This window comes from Chaetodon trifascialis, chromosome 4 (genome assembly GCF_039877785.1).
Source record: "Chaetodon trifascialis isolate fChaTrf1 chromosome 4, fChaTrf1.hap1, whole genome shotgun sequence".
NCBI classification, from domain to species: domain Eukaryota; kingdom Metazoa; phylum Chordata; class Actinopteri; order Chaetodontiformes; family Chaetodontidae; genus Chaetodon; species Chaetodon trifascialis.
The window spans coordinates 13,216,248-13,243,694 of record NC_092059.1 but is presented as its reverse complement, the minus strand read 5'-3'; the positions used below and the strand labels follow the sequence as shown (position 1 = coordinate 13,243,694).

At 40.6% G+C, this 27,447-nt stretch overlaps 1 protein-coding gene across 2 annotated transcripts in view; it reads right to left on the bottom strand.

The window, feature by feature from the left end:
* pex5la (peroxisomal biogenesis factor 5-like a) overlaps positions 1-27,447 on the bottom strand; it is a 90,703-nt gene that overhangs the window by 21,486 nt on the left and 41,770 nt on the right. The window contains exons 2-8 of one of the 2 annotated variants that reach the window (XM_070960884.1): positions 26,053-26,157; positions 15,882-15,993; positions 11,127-11,336; positions 9,630-9,753; positions 8,702-8,795; positions 8,374-8,403; positions 5,877-5,972 (exon numbers count right to left, since the gene is read on the bottom strand). In XM_070960884.1, coding sequence (XP_070816985.1) covers positions 5,877-5,972; positions 8,374-8,403; positions 8,702-8,795; positions 9,630-9,753; positions 11,127-11,336; positions 15,882-15,993; positions 26,053-26,157 — 771 coding nt within the window. The remainder of the gene's footprint in view (positions 1-5,876; positions 5,973-8,373; positions 8,404-8,701; positions 8,796-9,629; positions 9,754-11,126; positions 11,337-15,881; positions 15,994-26,052; positions 26,158-27,447) is intronic. The other variant, XM_070960885.1, reaches the window with a different exon arrangement.

The window sequence follows — 27,447 nt, the reverse complement described above, 5'->3', positions numbered from 1 at the left end:
GATTATAATTAACCGGAGTCAGTCCATCCAAAATATAAAGAAATAGCAACATGAAGCTTTATCCACCGATCACAACCAGGTCTTGATTTATACAAATCTGTCAGTCAGTCAGACACTCTGTGATGAAAATCTGTGAATATTTTGCACGTGAATGAAAGTGGGAGATGTAGGTCTATAGGCCCATAAGCTCTTGGCAACCATCAAACACTATTTCAGGCAAGTAAAGTGACTAATTTTTCATGATCCGCTTACTCAGTGTTTGTGCTGCAGAAATGAACATTGTTAAGACCCCATAAATTAAGGCTGCTCCCTTTTGGTGAATGGGAAATTGTTAGGGATGTTTGAATTTCCATTAATTTGTTGCTTTAGCAAGATTTTAAATTTCTTTGTGCTTCCAGAATCAAATACTGCAACAAGATGTGACTCTAAGTCTCTGTATGTGAGTGAATGCTTCCAAGTGGACCCTCTAACCTTATCTGTAAAGAAACCAAGCACATGAATAGATGACTTATCCACTTTGCCCAGGGGGCTTACATTACAAAAAGCCTCATTATTTACCAGTGACACAGAGCAACCTCCTCATCTCCAGAGCAAGGCTGGTCTGGCCTTTTAATGTTAATGAGCCACCCACTGGCCAAGTCCTTGGTCAGCGAGACAAAAATAGGAAGCTGGAGTCTGGATAATGTCACTCAGAGAGGAATAAAATACATTTCAGAGGACAAAGTGCTATGAATGCATTTTGGCAAACAATGCGATTACCCCGTATATGTAAGTCGGTGATAAGAACAGAGAGCTGCTGTGGCAAGGGCATTAATCTTGTCCTGCTGATAACCACAAAATGCAATCAACTGCGAATTTATGACATATGAGCGGTGTTCCTCTGGTGTGTGTTGTTGCTGGTAATTGTGGGCTCAATTTAAGATGCTTTCACATCCGCTTTTACACCTGCCTTTTAGTTCTACTCCAGCTTGTGTTCACACTGGCCACAGTACAAACAAACCAAGAGCTGCTAGCATAAAGTCACATGAGCTGACAGGAGCATTTGTGGTGACCGGGTGAAAAAATCAAATTCCAGCCACTCCCTGTGACTTAACTGCTTCTGACGAGTATATTTATGTTCTCTGTTGTCATAGAAATCTCTTAAAGAAATAACTGATTGTGAGCATTATTAGTCGGTACTGCCACTCACCTCATTTTATGAATAAGATAAGATAGGACTTTATTGATCCGGCACCAGGGAAATTAAGTTGTTACAGCCTGCAAGTATCACAAAAAACAAAAGCAGTAGCACAAAAGGGTCAAGATACAACAAGTGTACAGGACACAGAATAGCTTATAAAATCCTAAATGCCATAAAAAGTACTATTGCCAATATTCTTATGAAAAAAACTACTAATGTCATGTGTTGTAATGCACTTGAGAAATACTGTTGCATGAGTGATGAAGAATGCAGAAAAAGAAAGAAAAAGAGGGACACACTTAAGAACAACACACGTCTGTTTTAACACCTTTTCATTTTCTGATTGATCAGGGAAAATCAATGCATAGACACAGGGAGTTTCCCTGTGTTACCATGGTTACCAAATATCTACATAAATATATACGTCGCTGTATAGAGACTGCTTCCTTGATAGTTCACAGACAGACGGTGAATTTCAACAGCTTTTAAATTTATGCTAAAATCAAATATGTGCTGTTGTGAAGTCCTGTGGTCGGTCCCTTCTGCTTTTACACCACAAACACCGCTTGGAATCGGACTGAGGGTGTTTTTTAGAGCTGCAGTGTTTGGATCTGATTGGTTTCCCTCCATGGTGCAGTTCATTTGGTCAGATCTGAACACAGCAGTCGTACTTGGTCTTGCTCCTTTCTCAAAGCGGTTTATGGTGGGAGCGTGAGCCGACTCCGAGCTGAACCCACTGCAACGTGTACTACTGTAAGTTTGCCCTAAATGGCTACGTTAACCAGGTAATGCAGATTGGTGAAATCAACAGTTGATGGCAGCTAGTCTGAGAATGAATAGAACATTCATGAATAGAACAAAGAATGCTGCCCTCTTCAGGACCTTCTGTTCTCACATGGCTGTTAGTGCTTTATATGAAAAGAAAAGAAAACATCTGGAAAGCTCAACAACTATCTGACCCATCCACTGATTCAGACCACAGCTAACAATGTACCACTTTTTAAAACAACCTGAGACTGTATGGGGCTAAAACAATGACAGTTTTGGCACTGAAAATAAAATTTGCCTTTGAAATAGTTGACATTATAGCTGATAGCTGTCATTAGCTAAGGTCAGTGCTTGTTCCAGCAGATAGCTGCCAGACCATCATAACGACAGTTAAAAGTTAACTTTAACCAACCCGGTTCTATGTGGAGAACAACGGCACCGTGAAACAGACTCAATGTGTTTGTGGTTTAGGAGTTTCAGGTGAATGCGTGGAAGCCAATGCTTTATGTGTGGTCATGTCAGAGTCTTTGGTGCAGACCTTGGGTCCAGAGGAGTTATGTTTTTTTCATTTCATCACGATGCAGATATGTGAATCACACTCTCTTTTCCCCTCCCCTCAAATGAAAGTTGAAACTTAAAACCGCTGACAGTGAAAATAACCTGACAGCGTAAAAAACAAAACAAAACATCGGTAAACACATTGAAATAAAAAAAATCACAATAAAGTGAAATATTTTTTAATGTCTGTGTTTATGCAGATGACAATGAATCCTTTATCAATGGCAAATTTGATTTTCCATAGTTGCTTGGTTTGCACCAGAATCTGAATTACAGCTCAGCCTTAATGGACTGAACCAAACAGGCAAATGCTCCAAAGCTTGAACTGATCTTAGCAAGTTTGGTATAAAATCACCCTTAAACAACAGCCTTTCATATCCTCTATAAACAACACGTTTGACACCACACCGTCAGAGGACGAGATATAGCTTCTCTCTGTCGTTCCTTTCATGGTTTGTCTTTGTTGTTTGGTTTATTTTGTTAAATTTCCTGTTGGGGCACTAAAGGTAGATGCCTTTACACCCCTGTTTTCATGTTGGAAACTTCTCAGCTCCACTGGAAAAGTTTGTTTGGTGGTCTGCTTGAGGGCACGCTGATGAAGCTGTTGAGGGAGGTGAAGCATCACTCATTTACTCTCCCCATCTGCATTTTCCCACCAGTCTGTGGATTAAAACCGGTGACCTTTTGTTCACAAGCCTGCATCTCTAACTTCTAGGCAACTGCACCTCCTTTGCAATCTCTCAGTAAACCAGAACTGCCTCAGACCAGCGTTCTGCAAGATAAAAGTGAACCTGTCCTGCTGCTCTTTTAATCAAACAAGAGGCCACACAGTCACCTTCCTCTTGTCTTTATTGCCGCTATGGGAGCACTTTCTCATGCCCCACCACAAAAACATTGTTCCCTCAAGTCACAGTTTACCCTGCAGCTGTTCCAGTGGTTCTCTATTTAATAAAAGTATTACGTTGTCAGCTTACAGTAATTGCCGATACCCTCATGTGACATTGACAGCCACCTAGCTAATCAGAAAATATCTCTTATATCTCAGCCTCTTTGTACATGAATTCAAAGCTGAGTTCCCTCTCTTGGCCGACTGTCATTATATTCTCCATTTTTATGTGTAAAGGAATAAAACCTACACTTCCTCATCAGTGCCAGCTTTGTAAAATGAATTATATTTGAGAGCCTAATTCCTTCCCTCTGTGGGGCCTAATTTTCTTACATTTGGCTGCTTCACCTAATTGAATGAATTGGCAGAAAGGCGGCGTGCTGATTTAATGTTCTCTCTGCCATCTCTCTACCTCCGTGTCTTTAAGTATGAAAGAGCATGCATATGCACAGCTACTTAAATGGAAATTATCTGATTGTGGGCTTTGATATTGGCAGCTGAAGCCAAAATGGCTGACCACTTGCATCAGAGCTCCTCTAGAGTGGAGGCCAGCACTCAGGCTGCTCGATCGAAGTTGCGAGATACTGTTACCAATCAATGCTCCATGCTCAGACATTTGTCCAGGAGCATCTCAGAATCTCATCACTTACCTGCCCTCTGGCTCACTGTGCAGTTATTTGGGAGGATGCAACTCATGGCTTATACAAGATGTGACATCATTGCTAACTTTGGGAAGGGATCTCCGAGAGGGCAGCCCACTCCTCTGCAGCTGCTCCTCTCACTTTCTCACCGTCTTCCTGTCCCTGCTCTATTATTTATTGACCATTACACATAGCTCAGCGTGCAACAGTCTAGTCTAGCCCTCAGAAGAGCTGAAGTAACTCAATACTGCAGGGTTCCCGCCCTTTTTTCTGGGAAGGGACGTGTCCACTGAGTGGTAGAGTGGTTTTAATGCAAGCAAAAAACACAACTTTCGTGGTTATCTAAACCACTGTACATCACAGAAACTCAGGTAGCTATTGTTGGGCCAATGTGATGTAACCATTTAAAAATATCTTCAGTTTAAAGAAAACTTACAAAAGTATCCAAACCTACTGCAGAATAGGAAAAATTCTCAATAGTAACTTAATGTACGATGACACTGAAGGGGTAAAAGTGATGAAAGTGATTTGAGCCTCAAACTAAAGCAATTTTCCATGTGGTCAGTATGACAAACCCTGTCATCACCCTGACAGCACGAGAACATCAGGCCTGCTTCACAGCTCAACACACGTCCCTATGAAGAATTAAGCCATCTGATTACTGTAACCTCACCATCTCCTGTGGTATCTCATATGTCTGGTCGTAAAATGACTGACTTATTTACCTTCCTATTGTCTGCCAGCTGAGAGTTGTAAATATTTTTCTGGGTCAAACACCCCGTGAACTCAAATGTGTGAATTTAGCATGTGCTATTAAATTGTCTGCAGCACCGCAGGGGCTAATACATAGCAGGAAGAACAAAAGTGACCATTTGACAAAGAGATAAAAGGGCTGAAGGAGTCGAATGGCAATCAGCTCCACAGGCCTTCAGGTATCAAATTGCTGGAAGCATTATGAATCCACATGGGTAATGATGTTGGAAATGTGATACTGAGAAAAGTTTTCTTGGCATAGAATTTATAGAATTCTCATTTTATTGCATTTCTTTCTTTTCTACAATATCTACCAATCCTTTCTCATAAAGTTGGGCACCAATGGCAGGGCTGGAGTTTTATTAGTTTCTTCTGAGGAAAATGAAGTGAACTGCTTTACCAAAGTATGAAAAATATATACTACATCAAGGTCTTACTGTAAAGGTACAGGTAAACTAATTTGGGACAGTCTCATCCACTGACGGTCCTGGATGAGTCTCCTTGGAGTTTAGGGAAGTGGCTGTACACTGCTCTTTATTGGTGGTGTCGACATTAACAGAACATACAGTACATTTGCCAAACAACAAACCAGTAAGTCCTCAGACATTGTCCATTGTAAAACTAAAATCAGTGCTGTGCATGAATGTGCTAAAAGACCACCTTCATCGAACATGCTCATGTCTTTGGGAAACGGTGAACTGAACGCCAACTAATGAACGTGAGTGTTGTCAACTCCCGCAAGAGTTAATAATGCTCAAGCACTGTGTCTTACAGCACTCAGCAGGCTGGATGGGGAAGGCATGACCCACCTTTCTCTGGCAGCATTAGGGGCAGACTGAAATTTTTTTGAAATTTTACCCTTTGCTCCCCTTAGTTTTCGATGCTGTATTCTGTATCCTGGCCAAAAAAAAGTACAAAAAATCCAGACAAAACTGACAAGGACGTTGCACCCACGAGACAAAGTTCTGCTGTTAAATATTGAAAAACCAACATGGTCTTTCCTGTTAAATCTCATTAAAAGTCGGCGGTGGAGATGGCTCTCAGCCGACAGGTGACAGATGTGAGGTGTACTGAGCGGCACTCTGCTTACCTCAACAGCAGCCTTGGCTCGCTCAAACTCCTCCTCGAGGGACTGATGTCTGGACAGGAGGGCGCTACCCCACCGCTGCTCCTTGCTTAGGCGAGCCTGTCACACACACACGCACATTTCATAACATATACAAATATGCACAAACAGGAATCCATTAAACATAGGAACACTCACACTCACACAACACAGCACATCACAAGCACACGCACACGCACACGCACACGCACACACACACACATATATCCACATAGCATATCACACACACACACATACACACACACACACACACACACACACACACACAATCAGCCAGAGGGAAAGACAGGCAGGGAGAGTGTGCAGGGTCAGCCGTCTCTGCTTTCTCAGGGACGAGTAAATATCCCTGCCTCGACAAAGCCTCTGACATGCTTAGGAAGGCCAGCAGAATCACTTCTGTCAGCATCTCGCCCCACCCCTCAACTGAATGCCATGCTACTCATCCAGCCTCTCTCAATTTCACTCCCCCACCTCCTCTCTTTCCCGTGCACCTGCACATGCAATATCAAACTCTGAATTATGCTGATAGCCTCTCAGTTACCAACTTGCATATGAAGCCTTGCTCTGCTGTGCAAATGAAAATTGAACAATTACACACATGTGTGATGCTTCTGCATTGTGAGAGTGTACTGTAGTTTACATGATTCCACATTACAGCTACACATTTAACTGGCAGGGGTAAATGATTTTGTGATACCCTTTCATGCTCAGATGTCATATTGTGCTAGATTTACTATAAATAGCAATGACTGTATGCATCCCAGGGATAGCAAATCCATTACAGAGACTGAAGAATGTATGTGGAGTCAGTGACTTCCTCCAGAAGGGGACAGTCAGAATAAATCCCCCTCTATGCAAACCGCCATTATGCAAGACTAATTGAGGTTACTTAATCTCAGTATTAATGGAAATTTACTCATCCATTTATTGTAGATAAACATATTTTTTTATTTACAAGAACCAAATGCATGCAGTGTTAAAAGAAAATCTCACCACATTTGCAATAGTCTTTGCTGTGTTGTGTGAAGAAACGGCAGTATGCTGCAGTTGGCTTGTTAAAGGAAAAATCCACCCAAAATCATTCTAATACTATTTCCAGTATAAACAGAGACATAAACAATGCAGAGCTAATGGTGGCAGGTTTACCACTCGATGTTTTCAGTAACTTTTGAAACAATGAATCCTTGATTTCACACAGAGGCAGAAGAAGCATCTTAGATGACGACTGTTGCTGTCTAGCTAATGAAGCTAACGTTAGCTACATGACCATGCTACCTTCTTATGGTTCCAGCTGACTTGTTTTAAAACCAGAATACTTTAAAAGGGGAATTTAAACAAGTACTTGACTGCTACATACATGATGCTGAAAGACTGAGGCTGTGGAGATAAACACACCCGTTAACCTTTCTTTACTCTTTTGCTTTTGTGTTTTTGGTTGTGGAAAGCCAGAATAAGTAAACCACCCTATACACTAAATTTCAAGTACTACAGCTCCATGTACATTGCTTTAACGTGTAGAGAAACCCCAAAGCTTGACAGGCCTGCTGTCCCTGTGTACAGTGGCTAATCTGTGGTAGGACATTCGCTGTTCAGCGGAGAGGATTGGCCGACTGATGATGAAGACTGATGAGGCGTTTGAAAGCTCAGAAAAAGTCTGTGGACCTTGAGTTGACATTATCTTAATACTGATCGTAAGGTCAAGAATAACCTTCCATGCTCAACTAATAAAAAACAGCCACTTCTGGAATATGTTGGGCACTTAAAACTGATGCTATCGATTATAGCATCTTCTGCACAATTATCAGAGGGTGGATTTTTCCTTAAGTCTCAAAATTTTGGGCCATTTTTTCATGTAATTTGGGTGTATGTAAATCTCATGCAACACACACCTCCCTTCTTTGCATGCATTTTCTGTTTGTGTACGCGTATATGAAATATGCCAAGTAGAACCTAAAACCACTCTTTACAGGATCTCTATCAGCTATTATGTAACTCCTGAGCAAAACAAATATAGTGTGTTTGTGTGCCAATAACTTCCCTCCATCTCGGACAGTTATCTTTAATCCCAAATCTATTATTTATCAGAGTGCTGAAAAGGTGATGTATGTTTAGCTAGCTTGGTGAGATCAGCACTAATGGGCTCAGAGTAAGACTGCTGAATAATTCATAGGCTATTAATCTAATAATGGCGTCTGGAAACAAGACCCTTATGCAGACCTACACAGAGACATCAACTCAGGAGGAAAGCGCTTGACATTTGGACCTCATAGCACCACAAAGGAACAATCTCAAGGCCAACAGTATATCTGGATTTCCTCAAAGGTGCCTTTTGGCTTCAATGCAATCTCCTCATTTTGGTCTTTTGAGTCAAATTTTATGAGATGGTGTGATGCTTTTTTTTTCCCGGTGCAAATGTAGAAGTCTTTCAGTATTGTATGAAAGGATGCATAGGGAGGCTTACATGTCTTCCACTAATATACTGCCTGTTGAGCTGAAATGGAAGAATTGTAGGTGTTAGGACAAAATGACGGGCAAACAATTACACAACAGGGTGTCTTATTGCAAACAAAATGTGATATTAAGGCTACGTTATCATGCATTAAGATGCAGTTGCTAAATAAACAAGTTAACTTCATCATTTCATGAAATTATTATAAATTATTGTGAAGGTTTAAACATCAGAAGAGACGTATGAAGCCTTCTCACTTTAAAAGAATGCTGATTTCAAGTGCAGTCAGTGCATACAATAATGATGATTACTGCCTGCTTCTGTCATACTGAGTACTTACTTGAGATGCTAGGGCAGACTCTGGCTCCACTTTGGTATTTACTTCCAAGGTGTTCTTATTTGATGGCTCTAATTGGGTTTTACAGTCTATGGACCTAAAGTAGAAAAGAGACAAGTGATTTACATGATACCGACATGATACAGAATTGATATGAACAAAACGTTTCTGGTGCTTTTACTAATCAAGGAGATGGATTATCTCAAATGTACGTGCATACGATTTCTCCACTACAACTGTGAACCAGTTTTCAAGGGCACTTAAACGTTTGGGGCCATTTCTGACCAAAATGGAGAAGCTTCCACTTGAATACAAACAACGCTGTTGCCCTGACAAGACTGCTGATTTTGGACAATTCAGAAAAAGCCATTCAGTGCTGATGTTTTTACATTTGTACAATATCTGCACAGTAAATGTTTGGCAGAGATCATGGTTTTGCCAATTTAACTATGGTTAGTTAGTGTGGTTCAGGATCAGCAACTAAACCACTTGTTTAAACCTACAAGAATTTATGTTTTTGGCCACCAGGTGAAAGCACAACAAGCTGTAAATACAACATCTTCCCAAAGGTGTTACACATAATGTGTTGGTAATCATTTTCTAATTCACACATTGAGCAAACATGAAGCAACATTAGTGCCATTTAGAGTTGCATTGCTGGTCACCTTGTAAATTTAAGTCCAATATTCATACTCCACTATGTTCACCAGCCAGTCGCCTGTCTCCTGACTGTCTCCTGAATGAAAGTCTAATGTGCTACATGTTCATCAAACACACCAACCGCTTTGATGTCAGTGTCTTTGCTACATAAAGGACACTCTACTTCCAGCACTGCCGCAGGATGTAAACTGTGCAGCGTGGAATCGTCCAATATAGGCATCATTTACATGGATGCTGGATCCCATTAATGCCTGCTCAGAACAATACCTACCACAGAAACTCATTGGATGAATTTTTAGAAGAACGCCGTCTCTCCAACTTCCATTTTCTGTTGCCGTTCCTCTCAGAGTTGGGGTTCAGCTCTTCCCATTTATCCAATGGTGAACCAATGGTAACTGGTGACATTAACAAAGTAATTAAGAATAAAATAATGAAATCGACTGACCTGACGAAGGAGGCAAGTGATCAAATGGCTCATTAAATCTAAAATTCACCTCTCAGGACAGTCTTATTTAACATTTAACATCTTCTTAAAATAATGTCATTAACCATAACACTAATTTAAAAAGTAACTAAGTATGTTTTCCATTAGTTTAACACTGGCTTATAACCACTAATGGAATCTTTCTGCTAGGACAGTGAGCTAAAAACAGCCAGTCAATCAGTGCTGTGGGTGTCAAAAAACAACAGGACAGAAAATTTTGCCGGTAAATGACTCTGTGGTCATAATCAGTCTCACAGCCATGAATTTTCACCACACTATAGATTCACTCAGTTTGCATAATTAGTTCTCATTGAAGACTTTAACCTTTTCAACTGGCAAATATGAAGGTAATTGGCTGTTGCCTCTTAATGTCTTTTAAGATGATCCCTTTCATTACAGTAAATTGGCTTGATCCTTCTTTGGCCATTCTTGACAATGTGCAAAGTCAGTTCTGCAGGAGACGGTGGGAGTCTGAGTTGTTGGGGTATGTAGGGAGTTGGGGCTCGGTGGGAGTTTTACAGCTTTTGAGAAACAGGTTAGAGATGGCAAGATAAAGCAGGGCAGGCTACTGTGATGTATGTAATACTGTATGTATGACATTTCAGTACAGATTGGATGAAATCGACATTGAAGGTGAAAAGAGAGATAAAGGAAAAGTTTTTTTTTTCTATTCAGTACCTTGCTGTACACCAACGCACTGCAGCATATTGTATGTCTGGAGACATGTATTGAATCTAACTCACAGTATGCACTGGTAGGCATGGATATTGTGTGAACTTTTCTATACTAGCGCTGATATAATACCTCACTTTTCTGACCAATACCAAAACAGACCTTGAAGAAAAACCTTGCTTACTGAGAAATAGCAACATGTTTTTCTACAAAACATATACAATACATTTGCATTAATAAAAAACAGTCTAAAAATCTGCAAATTTAGATTTAGTAAAAAAAGTGAACAAGAAACCGAATGAATGTTCAAAGCCAGCCTTTAGTGGCTGACAATTTTCAGTTCTTTCCAAACCCTGTTTCATACTCAGCCCTAAATACAGGCCATCATCTCTGGTGTATGGGCTGTTAAGTGCTTTTTCCACTGTGTACGAGGGTGTGGCTGCTTCCTTATAGCAGGACTTTCAGTGCATACCAAGTAAATGACAGTTTGCCTGCAACATTGTCCCTAAGAACAATCTTAATCAATCTATCTTTTGACCGTAAACTGCATGTTAGGGATGCAGCATCTGCACTGTGAAAACTGGAAATCCGAAGTTAACCATCAGTCTCTACCTGAGTCTAGTGACACCCTCTCTGGGGTTCTCATGCTTGGTCCTGTTTGTTCAACTTCCACCTGGATCAGCTCCGTCTCATCCGTCTTCTTCCTGTGAGGGTTGTTCTTCTGGCTGTTGCCCCGGGACGACAGGGGACTCTTCCTGTCCTTGCTGCTCCTCCTCTCGCCAGGTTCACTGAGATCCAGCAGGTCCAGTGTTGAAGACAGAACTGTGAGGGACAGGAGAGTAATTTAGCCCTCCTCTTGTCATAGAGGCATTGCAGAAATAAACAGCCAAATGTACTGTAGATTGCACAAATAATATGATGGTTGCTAAAATCCTTTAACCTCATCAGGGTTAGTTCATCAGTATAGATACTAGAAAGTATTAGTATTTTCCATAAAAGTTTGCCATAAAAGCTAAACTCAGTTAATGTCAATTTTACTGTTCAGTCATGCTATTTTCTAACATTTCTAAATGTGTTCTAAATTTGTTATTGAATAAACTCGCTGTATCACACTACAGTATTCAGGGACAAAAACACTCTCAATATTATTTTTTTTCCATGAAGCTCTTTAAATTTTAGTGAGATTTAATATCAGTTCAACTTGTCAAAGACGGCCTTCTGAGTGTTTTATTTATTAGTAAATCTCAATAGTTTTGCTTTAATTTTGTGGTTATCTCAAGGTTGTTCACTCCACTAAGGGGTATCATGTTTCAGAAACTTTGCTTTCACTTTGTGCAGATTTTACTTACTGTGCGGCACGAAGCTTTGATTTTGATCTACACATTTTCCGACATGGCAAGTTGAGCTGTCAAGGGTACTTAAGCTGTCACGGTATTGCCTCCTGGGTGGACAACTAAAAAATTTGCTGCTGCTCTTTTCAGAGAATCTAAATATACTTCAGGCCGCTGCACAGTTTGATAAGGATAAGGCGGCCCCTTGAGGAGCTCCAGTTTGGTCAATTAAGTAATTCAATCTCAGGTTGGTAGAGCGGCAAAGAAGGACAGAGCCCTCTGTGAAGGGGCTCAACTCTGTCTGCTGTTGTCCAGCTTCACGGCTACAGACTCTAACAATGCTAAAACTCTGCGCTGTGATGGCCAGGGTTCACTAAAACGAGAGGTTATTTCATTTAAGTGAGTAAATTTTAAGATGCTTTATGGATAAAGCTGATTTTCTCTTCTCTATTTTAGCCACTTCTCCTTAAAATCTTGTTTGTTGAATTGTTTATGTCATTAGTAATATGATTTATTGTGATTTTGAGTCAGATCAACATTATGGCCTGCTGGTGACAAAAGTTCCTAATTATATCCTTTTCAGTATTATTGTAAATGGAAAATTGTGCATGTTTACTATTGTTTACATTGTCATATCTCCAAATCCATTAAACACGTACTGTCACATTACATTGTCAGTGTAATACACATATTATATATGAGACACATCTGGCTGTTGGAATGGTGTTGTTTTCTATGGAAACATGTAATAATTTGGGAGTGTTTAATGACCTTTGTCATTGCTGGTGGATTTTTCTGGACATATCTTTGAAGAAAACCCTGTAGCCCAAATATAAGAGGGTCATAACCCCAGAAGAAAAGTCTGCATTTGTTATTTGAGGAGCCTACAAAGTTTTCTCACTTACAAGGATCCTGACTGTGTCTTTTGTGCAACGCAAACTCAAAACTACAGACACATGACTGCATAATTGGCGTGCTGCTGTTTCATGACAACCAACTGAGAGCATTTGTTGACTGAAATCTCTGCGTAATTAGAGAGTATGCTTGTCTTCCATGCCTTGTGCTCTTTACATGACAAGTACAATTACAAATCAAGGGAGAGACACTCATGGGGAAGGTTGCCTGAAGAGTTTTCAGCATCAAAAAGAAACACAAGCTGTTCATGAAAAGGCAATGATGTCAGAAATGTTTTGGCACCCTCAAGTCTACTTGAAATGATGAGACAGGGAGGACAATTGCACAGAGAAGTTAAGTTTTCCTCATCAACTGGAGATTTTAACTGGATGCTTGGATACTGTATAGTTATCTAACGAATAATGATTTGCTCTGGTGGCCAATGGACTGAAGTTGAACAACTAAATGTGACCATTGAGTATTTTAACAGAGTCTTGAGTCTCTCAGCTTTCCAATCATGCAGACTGAAAGAACGTATGGAGTAGTGAGAGAGGGACAGATGTACCATCACAACCTCTGATCGAACACGTCAGATAGAAGAGTTACTGAGACACCAAGAATCCTTCATCGGAGATTAAATGTGCCTGTACGTTCACTTATCATTCACTAAGCCCCTCCCAATGCCACCGCACATACAGTTATAATAATAACAAATATAATAATAACACTGACAGTTTCCTGCTTGAAATTCTCAGTAATTATTGAAACACTGGAGCCTTGAAGTCTGACAGAGAGAGGCAATAGCAGGCTTTTCATTTCAGCCAGCAACAATTGATTTGCTGGCTGAAATGAGAACTAGCTGATTTGATCAGCTCTCACTGTCTAGCTAATTAACGTTGCAGTCAGTTGATAATGCTGCCTCTGGTTGATTTATTTCAAAACAAGAACCTTGAATGGGTCTTACACAAGCACTTGAAGGCTACATCATTTATTAGCCCCTTACTGTATTAGAGTATGGTATTGTCAGAAAAATGAAAAATGTGATTTTGTTCTTGGGTAACCGTGCTTGGTTACCGATACAAGTTACATGTATTTTATTTCATCTTTCAACAGTATGTTTTACAAGAGACAAGGGTTTGAGGATGAGGACAAACTGAGGAGTTTGTCTCACTATCTTAAGTAACAAGCTCAGCTGTAAATGTCTCTAAATGAGGGCCCCTGTGTTAGCGAAGTTAGCCTGCTAGCCAGCTCCCGTGCAACGGAGAACATACCACACGGTGGATGTGCCAGTCCTGACCATGTCTTTCTTTTTTTTTGAAATCATGTAGTTAGTTAATGATATATTCCTTCATTTTGGGAGTATCTGTAGATTACAAATGTGAATACTAAGCAAGTAATAAAACAGCATTTAGATTTACAATTTTACATTTGGCAAACATTAAGTGAGATTTACCAATCGGTTGTGAAGAGTTCAAAGGTGAAAGGCGTTTTCTTTAGTATTCTTGTGACTATGGAACCAGCGTGTGAGAGCAAAGTGCTGACAAAAGAAAAAAAGATTTCTGAGTGCGAGCATCGAGGAGAGGGGATTTTATGCAGTGAGGGGGTGGAGAGGAGAAGCTGTCCGTGAATAAATGAATTTCAGCCTTCATGTAGAAATGAGTGATGGATGTCTTAACCAGAGAAGGAGGGACACTTTCCTGAGTGTTTTCTCAGTCCTGTTTCTTCTCAATGGGGGCAACCAGCTGATTAGGTCCATTTATAGCTTCAGACTCGTTCTCATTTTCTTACTTAAACTGAAAATTTAAACAGACATTTCTTTGGCGAGTGTGTTTCCAAACCCCAGATACCCATGTAATCAATTTATAATTTATGCTGGAGTTTTTAAAATTACATCAACCGGCAAAAATAGTCATCAACCTCAAAATCAGACGAGAGTAAAACTGCATGCAAGAGAGAGCACAACATGATGTAGGTCTCATGTGGATTAGCATATTTGAGCTGGTAATTATCATTCATCATTGATTTCCTTTGCTTGCTAGTTCCTGTTAAGTGTTATTCAGTGCCGGAATCATTGCCAGTCCATCACAGTGTGAAAACAGATTGACAATCACACTTCAATCCACTTCACCTGCATGTTTTTAGACTGTGGGAGGAAATCAGAGCAGCTGGAGGCAGCCCAAGTGAACATGTAGAGAACGTGAACGCTGCCTGCAGACAGGACCGGTGCCGTCAAAGCTAACAATATTAAGATTTATCCAAAGTCTTTAAATGGCACATACTTGTTACAATATTGCATGTGGACTTGGGAAATTTGAGATTCATGACCGATTACAGTAGACCTACATCCCCGTCAGTGGGAGCAGCAGGAGGCATTTGGGAGACAGAAGGTCCCCCACATTTGTCCCCCATACTTTGCACAGATGAATCCGCTCAGTCAGTTTTGTGATGAGACAGTCAGCTGTGCAGTCTGATACGGCAAATCATCATTCAAAAGACAGTACAGCTCAGCGATCAATGTCCCATCCATGTGGAAACCAAGATGGCACTTGGCATCTGTTAAAGTCAGCGTTGGATTTCTCAAGACCTACTTTGACCTAGTTGATTTTAGTTAATTTACTGGCAGAATGTAAAGGTTATAATGAATACCCACTTACTATAGACACACGTGTACTAAGGGAGAGACACTGATGTCAAATGTTGCACTGTTTTCATGGTTGCTAGAGAGCTTTGTTCTGCATGTAAACGTCAGATAATATACTCTTTGTGTTGCTAGTAACAGTTGTCATGGATATGATGTTGATTTAATAGATACATGGCAGCACTAAATACCTCCCCACCCCCCCAGCATTGTTGCTATGGTTGATAAAACATGCTGTTAACAGAAGGCAGCATCCAATGGGTCTTTTCAAGTCCATCACAGGTTAACAACCACAGTGTGGTATCAGAGAGCTTCCCCCTGTACTGCAGCGTAATTGTACTGTTTTATTCTTTTGACGTGTCTTAATGGTTACAGGACATCTTAAGCACCACATTAACAATGACCTCAATTGAAAAATGGCTTGCAGTGTTGGGTAGTCACCTACGCATGTCTGCTTGTCATCAGTTCGATTTTTGCAGACTGAGAAATAGCACTGTACTGTACCGGCTGTGTTGGAAGTCACAGGGCGGGAAAGCCCATCACACTTGGTCTCGCAGAGGAAATCGTCGATGGAAGGGCTCAGAAGCGGGCGGCTCTCTTGTTGCTCACTCACCAGCTGTAAGGGCAAACAGACAAGACAGTTCAGGCTCCCACTCCGCATGAAACTCTCATCACAACGTCTACAAGAGTCCCTGGTACGATAACATTAAGTGAAGTTCCCCCTTTGGTCACCATACAGAGGAGTCTCTATACTGACACATCCCAGCATTGCAAAAGGGTTCAACCTGTGTGTGTTGTTTTAGGAGGTAAAACACATTCCTCCTCCTTTGCAGCAAATCCTTTATTCACAACAACTTCACACAGATGCACTGAAGTGATTCAAACGTGTGTCGATCCACTCAGATGTTAGGGGTGCTGCAGTCTTTTTAACTGAAGAGTTTTTATTTGGGTTGTGTTTATGTGAAGAGCAAAGAGAAACTTTCAGTATTTTAATTTCTTTTTAATGAAATATTTCGAGACCTAACAGAGATCCTACTGCAGAGTGCAGAAGACTACATTCAATCATGTACATGTATATTTTGAGTCGGGTCCAGTGGCTGTTCTTTGCAAACAGCGCAGTGATGTTTGACAACTGGCATGTGGTTCTATTGCTGCATTAGTACAGGATTAGTACTCCTGATGTGGCTGATGTTTGGCTGATGGAGAATCCACTGTCACATCGCTATGTTTACATGCACACACAAAACACAGAAACTGGAGAAAATGATTTGAAAGCAGGACATTGAAGATTGTTTTTACATGCACTGTCGTCTGATTAAAACCCGTCTTTACATACAGCTGATATGCAATGAGATGTCTCTCAAACCCTCAAAATGGCATTTTAAATGTGTTTGCGATGATGCTGCTAGCTGTATTTGGACTGACGGCGACCTGATAGTACAGACTCTTTAGTGAGAGAGAATACAGTTTTTCCTGTGTTTGAATTTTACTGTTGAGCTGTTGGAAATCAGTTTTAGCTGCAGTTTAGTCAAACTTGGTGTACAGACCCTGCACATTAACTTTCTGGCTGATTAGAGATCTTCTCAGGTTGAAGTTTGGTGCAGCTCTGCTGAAATTACAGAGGTCATCACACTACACTGACCAATGAGAATAAGTTTAACGTTCACTGCAAAAGTGCTGTCAAACCAAACAAGTTTTTCATGTGGTTTGGCAATGTTTTTCATGCGGTGCAGCAAAAACAGGGAGAACAGGAAATAGTACAGATGGGGTTGTAAACATAAACTTCTTATCAAACACTTTGTGACCTCCATCACTGTCCTTGTGCTTACTATAGCCACGCAGCATCTCTTCTTCTCTGCTGCTTGTTTTATTTTGCCATCCATTAATATAAATCAGAATATAAGCAATCAATATTTCCTGAATGAGAGGTCGATACCACCCTATCTTTCAAGCTGGCTGGACATTGGAGAGCAATTTTAGCCAGATTGTGCTCTGGCGGGTTTAATTCACGATTGGAATACTTCTCTCTCTCTGTTTATCACAGAAATGAATGGAGAGTGACGTGTTGTGACCGCATCTTCAATACACACAATAGGTGAAAACATCCTTTTACTGCTTAAGGTTCTATCTCTGACTCTCATTTACATCATATCAAAGAAATCAGATTACTACAGGAAGATGAGCAGGTCACTACAGTGCCTGTATTCTCTCTATAGTCACCACTGACCTGAGCTGGCATCAGACACCTGATGGATGTTTCCCAAAAAAGAATTGCTTAACCATTATTGCTTATCTCACCTTCCAAACCATGAAAATGCTAATCACCTTGCCTGCGATGCACCAATTTGCAGGCCTGCCAGTGCAGCTGCAGAATAGGTTACATCCAATTCAGTATTGGTACCCTAAAGCCTGGATACTCCAGGTGCAGCTGGCCACAATTTGCCAGCCAATGCTTCATAATTTGGAGGTGCGAACCAGTTGTGTCCCATAGAAAGGGTAAGCCACCACCACTGTTGTCAGCCTGTGCAGCGTGTATATAATACTGGCAGCGAGGAAACATGACATTTGCTATTGTTGCTCTCCAGGCCGTGCTCGCAAGCAGAATTTTAATGAAGGTGCTAAAAGTTTAATTACCAAGCAGGAATGGACTGCACACAACCTGCCATATGCTTGATATGAAAGGCGCTGAATGAGGTTTTCATAGCATATCGCCACTGTATGTGCCCTTCTAAATGTGTCATATATCCATCCTGCACTATACTGTGGTATTACAGTCGCCCTTTAAGAACGACATTGACTTTGCGCCCTCATTGTTTGCTGATCCCACTCTCTAAATTTGTCAAATCTTTCTCCCTTGAAATATTTTTGTCTTTTCTTCTGACCTTACTGAAACCAAAGCATTGAGGTAGAACCTTCACTTTGCCACAAACTTTGATGCACATTTGATACAGAAATAACCGGAGTGCATCATCATTATAGCAAGTAATATTTCATGTTTTATATTCTGTCTGGATTACGCATGAACAAATAGAAATCACTATCACTAATATAAATGAGGCAGACAAACTACTATACGTTCAAGCAACGCCTCTCTAAAACAGTTCAAACAAAAACTGACCACCTTTAATTTGAACTTTTTTAAAGCTTTATTGCACATATGATTCATTGCAGGACTATTGTGTTAGACTGCATGTGTTTTAGCTAGGTGCACCAAATAAAGTGGTTTATATGTTTGTCGAAAAGACATTAACAGACAAAGACATAGAGCATGTGACTAACGTGCTCTATATTGACGTCATATTTGTGGTCGCTCAGACACCAGAGAGGTCTGACTTCCTGCTTAACCTCTTATGAACAAAGTACATTCGGGTTAAGCCACAATAAAAGAGAAAAGTAATTATAATTCATGATGAGGTGCACAGAAATGTCTCTTCACTTGGCAGTTAGCAGTGACATCCAACAAAGTTAAACTTAAATGAAGAAATGTAGAAGATGTTGCCAACTAGTTTGAAATATGTCAGATACAATATTCGCTGCACAAAAGGAAGAAGAACACACTTTTGCAGGCAGCAGACATAAAGCCTTTGAAAAAAAAAGCATATAAACAATATCCTGAGGAAGGGGTCATTACTTTGTGGAGCGAGAGTTTGCGCTGCTCTGCGAGAACGCTGACCCAGCATAGGTAATTAGAGTTTGTGCAGTTGCGGTGTCAGAATAAAGCTCTGGTTCATGGGAAGTCTCACAGTGTGAAGTAACCTGATTTCACCCTCGGCTGCTGCCAGTCCATGCATTTCCCCCCAGTTTTGGACTACAGTGACAAATCATAGGATGAGAATGCACAGGGGTAGACTTGTTTTTAAAGGTCGAATTTATTCAGTGATTTACATGGTGCTCGTTCGGGAAAAGTGTAATTGAGTCTGAGTGAAGGCCAAGCCACCATTAGCTCAGTAGCAGTTGTTAGTGTTGTGAATGAAGCGGATGCCTCATTTCATCTTTCAAAACATTATTTGGTTTGAGCTTCCAGTGTGACAATGTGCTGTCTTTCCCTGTTTGATATCACTGTAAACTGAATATCTTTGGTTTTGGACTGTTGGCCAGACAAAACAAGCAATTTGAAGATGTCACCTCAGGCTCTGGGACATCGTGATGGGCATTTTTATTCCTTTGTGTTGGCGACAGCTGTGGCCAGAGGCATTATGTTTTCAGGCTGTCCGTCCGTCTGTTCATCCCATCCTCGTGAACGTGTTGTCTCAGGAATGCCTGGAGGGAATTTCTTCAAATTTGGCACAAACGTTCACTTGGATGATGATCTGATTAGGTGCTGGGGGTCAAAGGTGTGGTACAATTTGTTAATGCAACATGCCCTGCTAATTTTTGGAAGGCCTTGATGACCTGATACCTTTGCAATAACAGGATACTTAAAAGTACGTGTCCTACCATTGTTCAGGTCATGGGTAAATAACAGGAAAGCTCGGGTCATACCGAGTCAACACCATTTAAGGAATATGGCCTAAGGTGAACTAATGTGAGCCATTGTAAATGACTCCAGCTTCCCTGAATCAGTGGGTGTCGGTCAGCTCAGACGTGACGTAACGTGTGGGTGTATATGTGTCTGCAAAAGTAATTGTCAGACCTGATATGAAGAGGACTTTGCTGTTGAACATCTGTATGTGTGAGCTCACTGAATAGAGTCCCACTCTGGCTGTCTCTGCTACACCTTGTCCTCTGTTTCATTTCTCTCCACAACAAAGGTCGCTGTGAACTAACAGAGTTATGAGACAATTTCGCACGAATGTGCTCAACTTGACTGAGGCATCATTATATTCTGCAGCAACACTTTTCACTCTGGTCAGTTACCGAATTGGTGACACTTATCTCGGGTGTTCACCTTGAAACTGTGGTGACTGTGTTGCCGAGTTGTGTGTGAAGCATCCACGTTCTATGAATTTTATCTTCTTTGCGACAACATCCATATCTGAAGCATTGTCTCCTGTCATGACTCAGCGTTCTTGGCCAAGTCCGTGAACACATAGCAGGAATTTGACTCTGTTTCTCTCAGTGAATTCACATATGAATAGACCCACAGCAGTAGCTCACCACGAGCTTGCTGGTTCTGCTGATACTGAACTTCAGGTGATTGCTGTTTCACCATGTGATCAAGCTCTCCGTCACTCCTCTGTAGAAGTAGTCTGTAAGTGAAGACAGCCTGTTTCTCTCTTGAAATTATTCACTGGAATCATACTTATTAATATGGTGATAACTTCCATTTTGCCAAAAGATGCCTTTTATTATATTCCTTCAATGTCTTGCATGACTGTGACTCTGGATAGACGTGGATGTAAACTGCCATCTGATTGGTTGGTGGGAGCATCCAACAGCAAGGTGGTAATTCTAGTTCATTAGTTTTTGACACTGTTTTCAGAAATAATAAACTAAGTAAGTGATCACTAAATTAACCGATGATGGAAATAACAATATGGTCTCAGGACAATGATTTAATAAGGACAGGGGAGGAGAATATTCATTTATCAGTGCTTTCAGTTGTTTCAGTAAGATATCTATTTATATATAACCAATTTGCATCATTTAGGTTTAATTACAAGCATGCATGACAAATCAGTAATTGCTGGTAATTAAATGAGTTATCTTGGCAGGGTTCCCACAGTTTTGTATTAATTTCAATCTCAGTTTGACTTTTTATAAGATCACACAGAGGATATTAAGTTCTTGTAACTAAATCAGCTCTTGTAAATTGTATATACTCAACTCTGTACCGTGCCGTTCATTTATACTAGATTTTTTTGCTATGAAATCAAATGTAATGCTACTTTATATTACTGCACAGGGAGGGAATATTTAAATGTCATGAAAACGTTATAGATTGTAATGGAGATATAAGATTTCCCTTTTGTTTAATTTTCTGATTCCTTTTTGTGTTTTGTGTATTCAACAAATTGAACGTAGCTCCACCCAAGCAGCTTCTTAGATGACTGGTCCATTCTACACAAATGCCGGCTGAGCTGTATAAATATGGTGCACTCTTTAAAAATCACTGGAGACATGGGACCTGAGTACTGGAGGGGGAATCTCTTAACAATGTCAGTGACGTTCATAAATGCATATAGTCACAGAGGCTAAGGGGATGATAACCAGAGAAACATCTGTCAGTGAATAACAATTTGTGCGATGCCTGGGTACATCTGAGAGTTACTGTCTGCATTAAGCACCGGCACACTGATAAATCCTCTATAGTTTGTGTGAAATTTCCCCTAAAGATAGCTGACCTTGGATTTCTCCACTCTATATTTTTTGAGCAGTGAAGCTGCAGGCCGGAGCCCTCCCTGCAGAGTCAATGTTTTTGATGTTGTGACTGATTGACTGAAGGTCAGCGCTGTCAAAGGAGCAGCGTGCAGAACATTTATAGCACGCTGTAATCTTCAAGTGATACATGTAATTCATTAAAAAAGTCTAGAGGTTTTTAGAGAATAATGAGAGATGTTGACAGGATCTTGGCTCTGAGCTCTGCTGACTCATATTCACTGCTGAAGGTTTTGTCCAGAAAATATGACATGGTGTTTGGTTGTGAAACAAGAACATTATTTGTGATAAACTGCAACCAGCTTGGCCCTTAATTGATGCAGTGGGGATTATAAAAAACAGATCTCTGATACAAGAAGCCTCTGCTTTACCAACTGTGATGCATCTCTTAGGGTTATACAGTTTTGGCACATGCTGTCAGGCATACTAGCAGCTCTATATGGCACCATATGGTTTGTCAGCCCACCACTTGGTGTTGCTGAGTTTGTGGTTTTCAGTGAAATGTTTCCATGAAAATGTAACTTCTTTATATGCTCTTAATTATTACCAAATACCTGTAAAATGTATGACATTTCCAAAATTCCCCAATGACTTGTGTGTGTTTAGTGCTAATTAACAAATGGGAACACACTAAACTAATGTGGTGAACGTGGTAAACATAATGCATGGTAAACATTAGCATGTGTGCATTGTCACTGTTAGCATAAGACTTTTTAAGCATGACTGACTGACTTAACATCACTGTTGGTCGCATCTAATAATGTCAAAAATGTTAGTGTGATTTACTGGAGTTTTGGGCAGATAGTCATAACTGTTGGGATGCAGGATGTCACTGTACATCACAGCTGGCAGTCTCCTAATGGAGGACACTGTGTTATCTGCACTGCAGCCAACGTGATCATTGTAGATCATCAAAGCACTTCCTGTGATTGCAATTGGGGCCAATTTTAAATAATGGTTTTGAGACGATGAGACCTCTGCGTTTTCCTCTTCTAATCATCCAGAAAATGGGGACAGAAGATCTACAGCATTCATCTGGGGAGATGCGTCAGGCACTTTGGTTGCAGGTTACATGCAAATGCCAATTACAGGTGCACTCTTAACCCAAGAGAGAAGCTTTCTGAGCTGTTTGCCCATTACTCTCACTACGAGGAGTTTACCATTTTCCCATACAGCCTTGTTTCCTCCTCTGCTCCCTCCTGTTATACCTTTTTGCTCCTCTCATATGCAAAGCACTTTGGCACTTTGTTTACAAGTGCTTTAAGGAGTAATCTAGAAAATTATGTAATGGAAAACTTCAGCTAATTGTGCCGCTTGGGCTTGACTCCAAGAGATCTCTCAGATGTTGCTGTTAAGGGAGCAGTGTACCAGTTAAACTTGTCAGAGCTTTGAAGGCAGGGACGTTGAGGTGAGGACAGGAGGAGGTACGAGAGGATGGGAAGCACTACATAAAGAGAATGGTGGATAAAAAATACCAAAGCAGAGAACTTACAACAGTTTTTGGTAAAACCTGGAGGCTTTGTGAGGGGCGGTTCTTTTCAATATGTGGTGGTTCATATGTGGATTATGTTGTGATCAGGAAATATATCACATTTAACTCTTCAGCATCTATATTTTTTTAGCTAAAATGTGTTTTCTTGATTCTGAGGTAGCGTTGTAAATCTTCTCTGTAAAGCAGCAGGTTGTTTACTCATTACAGTTGTGTTAAAGCTGTTATTGTGGGTGGCAATGAACTGTTCCATGCACTCCCACGGGCCTGAATACTGGAGTTCGGTTAGTTGGGTATTTTATGAGTCATCATAATGGTTTAACATGATTCGTCCTTAGGCTGTAAAATTGGGAATTAAATTGTGAAAAAAGTGTAGCCAAGACAAAATGTTCCACTTTTGTGTGTTTCAATTTTTTAACGATAAGATTGGCATTATTCTCTGTTATGTAATGTTCAGCAAACCCCTGAAAAAAACAAATCTAACAAGGCGAAAGTTCTCCTTTCTGACTGCCCTGTCTGTGGCAATCAGCCCCAAGCCCATTAATTCCCAGTGAAGATGCAAATCTTTAAAAACAGCACACATAGAATTTAATTTTCTTTAAAGGCTCAAAATTTTCTAAAGCAGCTCAGCTCTGTAGTTCTTCCACAAACCTCAGTGCTACCTTTATTTATGGTATTAGAACGATGTGATATTGGCTCAAAATAAACTGCCCATGCTTATTGTAATGAAGGATCATGTCACCTCATGTAAAAGTGTGGCTCATTGGTGTGTTTTTAATAGTTTTTGGATAACGACTGAGGCTTAGAGAAATAAGATGCATCAGGCTTTAGAAACATATTCAGCACAGGTCGAATCAGTCACCTTGTTGCTGGTGAGATTTTTAATCTGCCTGGCTTTGTATGAAGTTTCTCTATCGTCTCAGAGAGCTTGGGCTGGGCTGAGACCCCGGACTCTGAAGTCCTTTGAGACATTGTGTGTGATGTTGGGCTTTACAAACAGACTTGACTTGGCTTGTGGCATGAGGAGCCACAGCCCGTCACTTAGCCTCTGTCACTTGCTAAGTGACATCAAGGGGAAACGATGCCTCTCAAACTGCAGCCTCAGCCTCTGGTGAGCGCAGCAATCATGAGTCGTGTCTAACCACATGGGAGCAGCGTCAAGTGATCAGCTTGACGCAGCAGTTCTTTCAATTTTGTGTTTATTTTCCCGAAAAAGGGTTTCAAACAAAGTGACGAACATTCAAGTGAGAGGTGAAAAGCGCACAACCTGATCTTTTTTTTTTTTTTTTTTTTTTCCTGATGCTTGCTTTACTCTCTTCCGGCATAAAATATTTACCAACTGCTCTTAGCAGAACAATGCTGACTTGCAACAGCTGCTTACTGTACTCTGCTGTGTGTGCTTGCATATGAGAGAGTGAGTGAAGTGCATATAACAAGCAGGTATAAACAATGATCATTTTCCAGATTTGGATTTTTGGACGCTTAGTTGTTGCTGTGTTTCATACCACAGTTATGAGCAGTCACTTGACTGCAGCTGCTGTTAATTGTCATGTTTTCAGGTATGTTTAAGGATTGCCTTGCTGACACTTGCTGAAAACCTTCGAGACCTGGGCGATGGTTCAATCAATACTGCGCTGCAAGAATCAGACACGGTGAAGACATGGTTGTGATGTGTGTTTGTATTTTTCTCAGTCGATCATGTCACTGTGTTCTCGGAAGGATGAAAGTATTGATATTTGTAGGAGGTAAAATGTTACAAGCAGGTTATAATCAGGTGAGGTGCCTGCTGTCTCCATAATATTGATTTCCGGGGAATTTAATGTATTGAGTCCATTCAATAGATGCACCACCAGAAAAGGCTTCGGGTGTAAGTGCAATAAGCAGTTCTCCTGAGACACACAAAGGACATATGTCAGGGAATTAAACAAAAGCTTTTACAGAGGCAAGTCATGTCTTGTTAGTGTGAACACAGCAGCTTTTGTCTGTCAGCAAATATTCTGGGGCATGATTGAATCTCTTCCACTTGAGTGTAAGCATTATCTTGGTTGCATGTCAGCTTATCAAACCAGACATTGTAATAGAAAGTCAAGCGAGTATAAAGCATGCTATAGGTTATTAAAGCACAGACAGATATACAAGAAGACACACACTGCAGCACACACACATACTGTACAAAAGCAATCAAGCACAGAGCAAGAAAACTCATATTGGCATCTGGAGCACCGACTCCATCCAGCTATAACAGTTAAAAAGCAAAAGAGAAGTGAAAAGCTCAGCAGCGGGTAAACAGTAATTTGCTGCTGCAGTTTGTACACAGAGAGCTCAGTCAATAGCTCAATGCCATGCTGTGTGGCATAGCATTTTGGAAATGCATTCATACGCTGTTTGTGTGGAGGATTAGCTGCTTATGAGGTGTAAAAAGTTCATGAGGAAGTTTTTCTGACCTGATTAGGAAAGGACCCTCTGGGTAACCCCCCCTCCATGCATACTAAATGCACAATAAATGTTAACTGGAAGGGCACTATGCATCTTTCAGAGGCTAATTAGAAAAGATAAAAAAGTAATATGTTTGATTGCAGCAATTTGAGGCTACTATAGCTATAGATCGTAAGATCATTATTCACTGTGTAAATGCAGTGATGTGGTAGAAGGGTTTTATACCCCATAGAGCAGCTGGAAATGAGTCGTTGTTGCTTCTATGTTAGATACAACAGTGATACGGCTTAATCAATGAGTTAGTAGACAGTGGAGGTCAAGTTACAGGACAGTCAAAGCTTTGCTATCGTTCATTATGACCAACACAGAAGGACGTTCCACTTGGAGGCAGGGGGGGAAGGCGGGGAGGTTTTCTGAAATGGTTCTGCCCACCTTGGTAGTCACTGTGAGGAGGGGCTTCCCTTCTGATGACGCCTTACTTGGTATCTCCTTCAGGACCATGGCAACAGTCTTATCTGCAGCCCTAGAGTCTTTCCCCTACAACAGTGAAATCAACAATGACTTGTGTCAGGACAGTTGGACAACTCAGTGCTTTTTGCCCTCGTCCAGGGCATCTTACAGAAAAGACTTTACCTTATGATGATGGAAATACTGCGTGGGACTGTCTACACAACATCCACTGAAGACATTTCCACAAGACTATGGTGATGAAAAGAGGGTCACTGCACAATGTAGAGGGTTGACTGGAGACAGTGATGAGCATGGTGGTCCACAGCAGTACTTCTCCAGTACTTATGAAGACAGAATATCATACAGAGCTCTATACACAGACCATGTGTATTATGCAAAGTGTGTGGCAGATGAACGTCCATGTCTACTGGGCAGCTAGCAGTCGTAACATATACATGTGAAGTGATTGTAAGGCTACATTATGCATGTTGGAATCACAACATTAGAGGTAACTGAAAGTCTAAACTTTACTGTTTGTATAAACTCTACACAGCTGATCCGTGAAGCTTCACACTGAAGACCAACGTTATAAAAGAGTTAATATGGATGAGCTCATTCTCTCTGGTGTGCTCGCTTGTTAAAGGTACCCCGTGCAGATTTTGACGACTTGTAGCAACAGTCACAGTTTTGTTTTGCTGACCTGTACATGAGTGATGCAATTAACTCCTGTCCACTGATCGGATGGCCATAACTAGCCAGGAAATGTAGTAAAAGTAAACATTTTCTGAGGGCACAGCACATTTCATACCAATAAAAAATGGCTAAACTTTCTTTCTTTTTTCTTTTTGGTTTTTGGCCACATGGAAGCTACACTTTGGGCTGTGAGCATTGCTGGTTGCATCTCACAGTTTCATCTTAAAGTTCTGGGATTACATTTGAATCATATTGTTACACAGATCTCTACAAAAAAAATGGACGATTGTGTGAGTTTAAAGTGTATTCTTTGTAAATGCTTGGTTGCCACATACTGTATTTTGGTAGCATTATTCACTTATAATATAATGAACTTACTTACTCCAAGTAATAATGTTAGTTATTCATTTATATTTTCTTGTTAAATATTTTTTTAATCAATTTTGACAATTAAAACTTACTTTGACCCTGAGCAAACACAAAGGGAAGCGTGGGCAGCTACATTATCAAAATATCAACAACTTGTGACCTGCTGCTTAATAAATTTAAGTCAATCAACTTATTTAAGTAGCAATCCTCATGCTGTTGGTCACTCTGCTGGTCAAACTTAGATGAACAAAATAAATAGTCAATTATTTTATAGATGCTGTATGAGGTTTTCAGTCAATAGAAGCGATAAAATTC